The sequence below is a fragment of the Falco biarmicus genome, chromosome 7 (assembly GCF_023638135.1).
Source record: "Falco biarmicus isolate bFalBia1 chromosome 7, bFalBia1.pri, whole genome shotgun sequence".
Lineage (NCBI taxonomy): Eukaryota > Metazoa > Chordata > Aves > Falconiformes > Falconidae > Falco > Falco biarmicus.
This window is the reverse complement of record NC_079294.1, coordinates 11188217-11196376: the sequence shown is the minus strand read 5'-3', so window position 1 is coordinate 11196376 and position 8160 is coordinate 11188217. Positions and strand designations below refer to the sequence as shown.

The window sequence follows — 8160 nt, the reverse complement described above, 5'->3', positions numbered from 1 at the left end:
TACTCCCGGAATACTTTGCTTTCTCTAGCAAGACGTCTCTGAGGTACCCCCCGCCCCCCCAATAATTGGGCTAATGAATTTGGACTCGATCCCTTCACTATCGAGTTTGTGAATCTCATGCGTTTGCTTGTCACTTTTGCACGCTGAGGACTGATCCTGTATCCCCTTAAGTCCCTGGAGCAGCTCCCCTCTGGGAACAGGGTCCGGGCCCTGGGAGGGGCAGGGGCCTTTCAGGATTTGGCAGCATCCCGGGTTGTTTTTCCATCAAGAAAAAAAAAAAAGAAAAAAAAGAAAAAGAAAGAAAAAAAAAAGATGCGGGGAAGGGAGGGTCGGGAGGAGGAACCAAAGGGAAATAAAAAAAGAATATTCGTAATGTGTATAATTTATTAGAAGCTTCTGAGGAACTATATTTAAGCCAAATATCTACATAAGTTACAACAGGAAAAGGCGGCGTGCGCAAATAACAAACTGCCAGAGGATTTACGACGGGGCGATCAGTGTCCATAAAAAAGGTGGGAGTTTGTTTGGTTGATTGTATTTTTTTTCTTTTTCTTTTTACAACAAAATATACAGGCTACTAAAAACTATGGGTTTAGTCCAACTTGTGACAGCATTATACAGCTACAGGTTCACATCAAACGTAAGGAGGAAAATAAAAGCCAAGCCTTTGATGACTCCACGTCTCCATCCGCTGGCCCTGACGGCGGGGCTGGGAGAGGAGACCGGGGGAGGGGGGAAGCTGCTTCTTGTGTCTGGGTGACGCGAATGCGTTTTTTTTGGGGGGAAAACCACCCCATCCCCCAAAATCTCTATATTTACATGCAAGTCGTAGACGCTGGCGAAGTGTACATCTGAAATCCAAGCCTTCGGACCATGCCTAACGATGGTTCCCTTTCTGCAGACTGCTCCGTGGTTATTAGTCAGATTTTTTTTTTAACACCCCATACAACAACCTTGGGGGAAAAAAAAAAAAAGAAAAAAGAAAGACCCAAAACCATCAAGAGTAACAGGAAAACTGAACAAAAAAAAAGTCTCTTTCTCTCTCTCTCTTTCTTAGAGGTCCTCAGAGAACCACTCAGTCAAACGAGGGGGGGGGGGGCGTTCAAAAAGAAAGAAAAAAAAAAAGAAAAGAAAAATACCCAGTAGTCTGGACAGGACAGAGATTTGTGTGACTGGGAATATCTGCTTTTTTTTCCTTTCTTTTTTTTTTCCTTTTTTTTTCCCCTTTTGCTTTGTTTAATCCTTTCACCAGGTCCTACCGTATAGCAAGGTGGAGCAAGACATGGCAGTGCCATAGTCAGAAGTAGAAGAGTTTAGGTGAGACAAACTGGAGACTTGGCTCTGCAGAGAGGAAGGGCTGGCCGAGTGCTGTCCCATGTCTGGAGACTGCCCCGCACTGTTTGTCTGGTGGCTCTGATGCTGTCCGAGGCTGTTGCCATTGGTAGCCACTGTGATCGTTGTAGCTGCCTGCTGCTGATGGCTCTGGATAGCTGCTGTGGGTGTGTTGGAGCCTGCTTGGCAGGGCTTGCCATCCTTTACAAGCACTGGCACGGCCACCCTTCTGGGAGACTGCTGCTGCTGGCAAGAGCCGTTCTCCTGTTGCATCTGCTGCTGCGCAGCCTTGTCTTTGGCCTGGCGTTTCATCTTGTAGCGGTGGTTCTGGAACCAGATTTTGACCTGAGTCGGGGTGAGATGTATCATGCTGGCTAAATGTTCCCTCTCCGGGGCGGAGAGGTATTTCTGCTGCTTGAAACGTCTTTCCAGCTCGTAAACCTGGGCCTGGGAAAAAAGGACCCTCCGTTTCCTCCGCGGCGTGCTCTGGAGCGGGGCCATGCTCTTGCTCACGTCTCCCAGGGAGCCGAGGCTGCCCATGCCGCCCATGTTCATGCCCGAGGACGGCGCCATGAAGCGGGAGACTGCAAGGGAGAAGGCGGCACGTTTTAGGCGGCTCGGCTCGGCTCGGCTCGGCTCGGCTCGGCTCGGCTCGGCACGGCTCGGCTCGGCTCGGCTCGGCCCGAGCGCGGCCCCGCGCTCCGGAGGCCCCCGCCGCCGCTCGCCCCCGGCGGGGCCCCGCAGCCCCCCGGCAGCCCAGCCCCGGCCAGGGCCTCGGGGCGCCCACGCTCCCGAGCCTACGATCCCCGTCCCCAGGGCGAGCGGCGGGCAACGGGACACCCCTCGCCCGGCCCGGCCCCGGTGAATAAAGGCGACCGCTCGCCCCTCGCCCTGCCCCGGGGGTGACACCGAGCAAGTACCAGATGTGACAGCGCGGCGGGAGCGGCCGGCGACAGGGGCTCCGCCGGCCCCGGCCGGGGCGGACTCGCCCGCTCCCCCCCGCGCCTCCCGGGACGCGGCTGCCGCGGCTCCGGCATCCCCCCTCGCCCGCCCGGTGCCGGGCGGCGCGCAGGCGGACGGGCACCGCCGGCTGCCTCCCGGACCCCGGGCCGTGCCGCCGCCGCCCCGCTGGACGGCGAGCCCCGGGCTCCCACTCCCCGCCACCGCGGGGCTTCCCTCCCCCTTCTCCCCGCAACCGCAGCCCCGGGACGCTGACACGAAACCAGCCGGGGTGGGGGACCGGGCACGATCTTCGGGCAGGAGGAGGAATTGGGGGGGCCGGGGGGGTGGGGAGCGGCTGGGATTTGGACCGACTTTCGCCCTGGCGCGGAGCCCCCGGCGCCCGCGGTGCGGCGGGGCAGGTGCGCGGCCACCCCCGCCGGCCACCCAGCCCCGGGCTGACTTACTTGTGGGGAAGCGGGGGTCCGGGTTGGTGCCGTACCATCCTGTCGCCGAAGCGCTGTTCCGCATGGTGTCCTGGTAAGGCGGGAGCTCGCTCATGTTGCCCAGGTTCCCATTGCAGTAGCCCCCCATCGTAGCATGGGAGAGCTGGGGGACCCCTGCCGCTGTCATATGGTAGGCGGCAGTCACTGTTCCGTTGTGGCCCATGGGGTGCTGCTGCATGGCCGGCTGAGAAACCTGAGACTGTCTGTAGGCTGACAAGGGAGCCCCCAAGTTACTGCCCTCCATGCCCACTTTCTTGTAGCTTTCCTCCAAAGGACTCAAGATGTCAGACACTGAGAAAGGAGTCGTATGCTTTGGGCTCATCGACATGATTCGGCGGCTGGGGAAAAAAAAAAAAAAAAAAAAAAAAGGAAGGGGAGGCAAATCTTTTTTTTTTTTTTTTTTTTTTTTTTGCCAAATATTCTGGTGTTGCCTTAACGCCGATCTTGTTGGATGTACACGTAACCGAGTGGACGAAGTCCGCCTTAATTGGATTGAGTGGAGGCTCAGGGCTGCCTTTCGTTTGTTTTAGCCAGACGCCAGGTTTTAGGCTGCCACCAGAGGCGGGGCATAGGCACTAAAGCAACAAGACAATAGAAGCCTACATCTTGCCCAAGATAATTAGCTTACATGCTGATGACAAGGTAAACACCTTTAAGTTTTACTTGTCAGGATTTTTTTTTTTTTAATGTCTTAAAAAAAAAAGAGAGCGAGAGAGCGGGAGAGAGAGGGAAAGACAGAGAGAGAGACCCCGTGAGCACAACTAATTTTCTTTTTCCCGGGGGTGGCAATACGGTGGACGGGAAATGGAAGGCAAGGCGAAAAGACCCCCATCTGACTAGGTGAAAGGATTTCAAACCGGCTCCCGGGTGGCAAGGCTGTCAGTCCAGCCTTTGTGAGAGCTGGGCAGACGGGGCTGAATGCCGGTGAGCCGAAGGAGCGATCCCCCCTCTCCCCCCACTAAGTTTGGTGGGGAAGGAGCCCCGCCGCCGGGAGGGCAGCTCGCCGCAGGGCAAACGGCTCGCCCTGGGCCACCGTGCCCCGCGCTCCGCACGACCCGCACCGGCTTCTCAGGTCCCCCGGCCGGCTGCTGGCTGAGTAGCGCCTGGAAGATTTAGCACCTCGGGAACCTTCTCTATGTCCGCTAAGACCCCCAGTGCGAAACCCCCAGTGCGAGGACCGTTTCTCTCCCTAAACCCACAACTTTCGTTCACCGAGGATTTTTTTTAATTTATTTTTTTTTAAACCTCAGGGAGAGGTGGAAGATGCAGGTTTGCGAAAACAAGCAGTAATTTAATTGCCTGGGGCGAGAGAGTGCTGGAAAATAGGTTAGCACAAAATGTCACTCGTTATTCTCAAAGGCGAGGACTGTCACAAGCTCTCGTGGTCCCTCTGAACGTGAAGCTGCTTTCTAAGGTTATTTATACAGCACGGGAGCTGGATGGAGAAGACCTCTCAGGTCATCTGCTACACCACCTTGCCAATGAATTCCCTGCAGTTTCGAATAAAATGCAATTTCTGGCACTTTCGGGTCTGTTCTCGGATCCGGTGCGAAAACAAAAGCGAGCCCCTTCACAGCCACACACATGTACAGGCAGCCATCAGCTGATGTCACTCGGGTCTTTGAAGAAATCTCCCAAGTTGTCTAGTGTCTCCAGAGCTTATATTTCGGGGTGTTCCCTGGCGGAGGGGAGAAACCTCCCCCGAGTGTTTCACACCCCGGCCTACAGCCCTGGCAAACCCCAATATTAAGAAAATTACAGCGAAGGTACAGTTAACCCAGTGACTTTGAAGTGTCAAGTAACTATTTAGTAATTGCACTTGTAAATATGTTTGTGCTCGGCTGGTTCGTGCTTAAAAATGCAAAAGTGCACTTGCTACCCGGGAATAACTAAATATCTTTGTCTAAAGTGGCAGCATAAATAGCCAGTCGCTTTGTGACTGTGCTTGATATTAGTACATAAGGATCATTTTGCTTCAATTGGGAGGCTCTCATTCACTAGGCAAGAAACCGTTTAGGAGAAAGTAGGTTCCCGTATAAGAGTTAACATCCTTCAAGTGTAAGCCTCAGCCTTGATTACACTTTAGAGCTCTGCAAGAGGTGAGCTTTTCCACACAAATATAATCGGGGGAACTTTGCCTCAATCAGGCCTCCAGCTCTCCTACAGCATCTCCGCTGCCTCTTTCGGCACCGGCTCCTTCAGGGCTGAATACCCCGAAGTCACCGGCTCCCTCAGGGCTGAATACCCCGAAGTGGGGCTTGTGAGTCTGCTGGGTCACCAAAGGCAGGGAAGGGCGACTTTGGGCTGCTTTTACCTCTTTTCTTTCCAGAACTTTAGATCTTGTCTTTCCATATCCCTGGAAAATTTCTCTTCCCTCCCGCCACCCCCTCTTTTTTTTTTTTTTTTTTTTTTTTTTTTTTTTTTTTTACCCTTTCTGCGCGTGTTTTTCAGTACGGTCATTGGTTTTGTTCCTACAGAGAGACACTCGACCTTGCCTTGGTGATTTGGTTGGGTTCTTCCCCCCTTCCCCCCCCCCCCCCCCCGCCCCGGATTTCTCAGGCACATCAGCTCCGTGCCTGTTTTATTAGCCTTAAAAAGGAGGGGATGGATGGAGGGGGGCGGAAATTAAAGACCACAGGATCCACCAAAATGACGCTGCGGACGGCTCGCATCTGAGACGAACGACAGCGAATGACCGCGCAATTTGTGGGGCAGGAGCAGCGACTCGGTTTCTCTCCTGGGAGTGCGATGCGGGGCGGCCGGGGAGGCCCCAGCGCCGGCCCCGGCGGCGGGGAGCGGGGAGCGGGGGTGGGCGATGCGATGCGCCCCGCCGCCCGCCCTGCGCCTCGCCGGGGGCGCCGCCGGGCCCCTGGCATACCGGCCGCAGCTGAGCGAGCTGGTTCACCCTCCCGCTCGAACGAGCGCAGGTTGAATCGCCCCCCAGCGCTGCCCACTTCGATTAACCCGGGCGCGTCCAGCCCCGGCTTTGCGCGGGGTCTCGCAGGGGGAGGCCAGTGCGAGGGCTCCTCATTGTCCCTTGGCTGGGGAGCGGGGTGAGACCCTGTGTGGGTCTGACCGCTGAGTTAGGAACACACCGACCCGCGGACAGGCACAGCTACGCCTCACAAGGTCCCGACAGCACTTTTTAGCCCCGCTAGATCGACTTAGGGAAAAGGAAGCAGGACAGCCTCTGCCCCTCCTTTCCCGCCCCAAATGAGCTATAACGGGGCGAGTCAAACCCCGGACAAGTGGCGAGAAAGCTTCTTGGTTGCTGCCCTGTCCCGTCCGCTTATCCTTTCCTTTCAAACCCTCAAAACCCGTGTGTTCTGCCAGAGCTGGCTCCCGCAGCCCCCGGGGAGGGTGGCCGCCCCGGCTGGGTCCTGTCTGGGCTGCCTCTAGTAATGTGTTCGTTTACCTGGTGATGCTGCTTAGTAAAAAGCTCGAGTTAAAAAGAAATGCTAAGGAGGAGAGCAAGGAAGATGAGATGCGTTTTGCTTGGTGGAAGCATTTTCATGAGAAAAGCACGGTCTTCACCCCGTGTTTGCAGAATGCGGCTACACGGTCGTCCCTTCAATAGCTTCTGACCCCACACAATCCGTTTGATAACACTCGAGAGGTGGAAGAATGGGAGACTTTGTCAATCAAATGGTGCCAATCCCAATGGAAACGGTGCCACCAAGACCGCAGCGCGTTTCCTCATCAACTGGATTGCGGGGGCTGGGAACTCAAGGATCAGCTTTTGAAAGTGCACACAGGGCTCTCCAAAGACAACAATGTCTTTTTTATACGAGCTGCTGTGCCTCCCCAAGGGGAATCGAATGTGTTTGGCCAGCCAGAGCCGCCGAAGGGCTACGGCTCTGCCTTGCCACCCATCCCGGGTGGATGCCGGGAGGGGACAGTGTGTGTGGCATTTCTGCCTGCTCCGGCGCCTGACTCGGCCCCTCGCCCCAAACTGTTCTTCCCTCCACCAGGCACCCCCAGCCCCGCGCTGGCTCCGCACCCTTCCTCCGCAAGCGGAGCCCACGCAGCAGCGCGGCCCCGGTTCCCTCAGCGCTTAAGCATGTGCTCAGGTGTGACCCGCCGGCTGCGCTGGCTGACAGCCTCGGGGAACTGGGCTTGGAGGGGAGACGGGAAGGGTCCCCCCAGCCCGCAGGAAAATTCTTTCTCAACAAGAGAGACACTTTCTAAGCCTAAACTTTTTGATAGAAAGGCATGCGGTGCTCCGCGCTCCCCGCGGGCCGCCCCACGGGTACATGCCTGGCTGCGTCAAGCCACCCGCACACGAAGCATCCCCCTCCCTGCCCAGCCCTGCCGCCCCCGTTCCCAGCGCCGAGGGGGCGGCCCTGCCTGCAGCCCTGCCCGCAGCCCTGCCCGCCCTGCCGCGGGGAGCGGGGCTCGACGGGCTCTGCGGCGGGGCCAGCCGCTCCCAAAGAGGTCTGAGCTAAGGGGGGCAAGAGCAGAACTGGGACAGAACTCTTCCTTCTCTCTTGGTCATCAGCACAATTCCAACACATCCATAGAGACATTCACAGTGCCGTCCCAAAGCCTGGAAAAGGGGCACCACCGAGGCAGCTTGCTGCAACTCTCCATCCACCCTCGCGAGCTCACAGAAACTTCATCACTGATTTCTTGTGCATATCCCCCTAGATTCCCCCCCCCCCCCCAATGGAAGATGTGCCCCGCACACCGTGCCCAGAGCCCACGCCGGGAGGAAGGGAGCGGAGCGGGGGCTCCGCAGTGACCGGGCAGGGCGGACCTGGGCAGCTGTCCCTGCCGGCCGCAGGCAGGGCGCTGGGAGCCGCTCCCTGCCTAGAGCACATGCTGAGGCGTGCAAGGCAGTCCTACCCAGACACGGTCCCTGCGAGCGCTCCCTAGGCACAGCGCGCTCGGGGATAGGGGCTGGCCGGGGGGGCAAACTCTTGCTGTGGCCGATGGGGACAATTCCCCGCCGTGGGAAAGCCCCCGTGGTCTTGGTTGTCTCGTTCGGGTGGGAGAAACCCCGCAATACAGCGGTCGAAATCTCTTCCCCTGGCGTGGCAATCTAAAGAAAACAAGCGAAACCACCAAAGGCTAAAGCGAAAATCCTCACCCCTCCACAGCGCACGCACAGTTGCTCCTCCAGCTGCTCAGGGCGTGGAGCATCTCGCATCTGGGGGGTGCTCGGGGCCCCCTCGCCACCGCTCCTCGGCGGCCCCACTCCGCCAGGCTCCGTGCGAGGGCAGCGCTGCCTCCTCGCAGCTCTTTTCCCTCCTTCCCCAATTCCTGGCGGACGGCTGAGCCCTCCTGCCCTAATCCTCCGACACCCCCCCCACCCCCGTCTTCTCTTGTGCCGGGCCGTTCCCGGCCAAGAGGGCCAGGGTGGGGCCAGGGACCGGGTGCCAGG

At 57.7% G+C, this 8160-nt stretch overlaps 1 protein-coding gene across 1 annotated transcript; it reads right to left on the bottom strand.

Annotated features, from left to right (window-relative positions):
- Window positions 1-1106: 1106 nt before the first annotated feature.
- On the bottom strand, window positions 1107-7919 carry NKX2-1 (NK2 homeobox 1). Its single transcript, XM_056347496.1, has 3 exons — window positions 7867-7919; window positions 2739-3115; window positions 1107-1916 (listed from the first exon to the last, which is right to left on the bottom strand). The coding sequence occupies exons 1-3, from the start codon at window positions 7917-7919 to the stop codon at window positions 1246-1248; spliced, it is 1101 nt and encodes a 366-aa protein (XP_056203471.1). The 3' UTR covers window positions 1107-1245.
- Window positions 7920-8160: the final 241 nt, after the last annotated feature.

What these genes read in the sequence shown, in the direction of transcription:
- NKX2-1 (XM_056347496.1), bottom strand. Translation starts at nt 7,919, where the DNA reads ATGCTCCACGCCCTGAGCAGCTGGAGGAGCAACTGTGCGTGCGCTGTG. An exon ending in TGTGCGTGCGCTGTGGAGGG is followed by an intron (nt 3,116 to 7,866) that starts GTGAGGATTTTC and finishes TTTTTTCCCCAG; the next exon opens with CCGCCGAATCATGTCGATGA. An exon ending in GGACCCCCGCTTCCCCACAA is followed by an intron (nt 1,917 to 2,738) that starts GTAAGTCAGCCC and finishes TCTCCCTTGCAG; the next exon opens with TCTCCCGCTTCATGGCGCCG.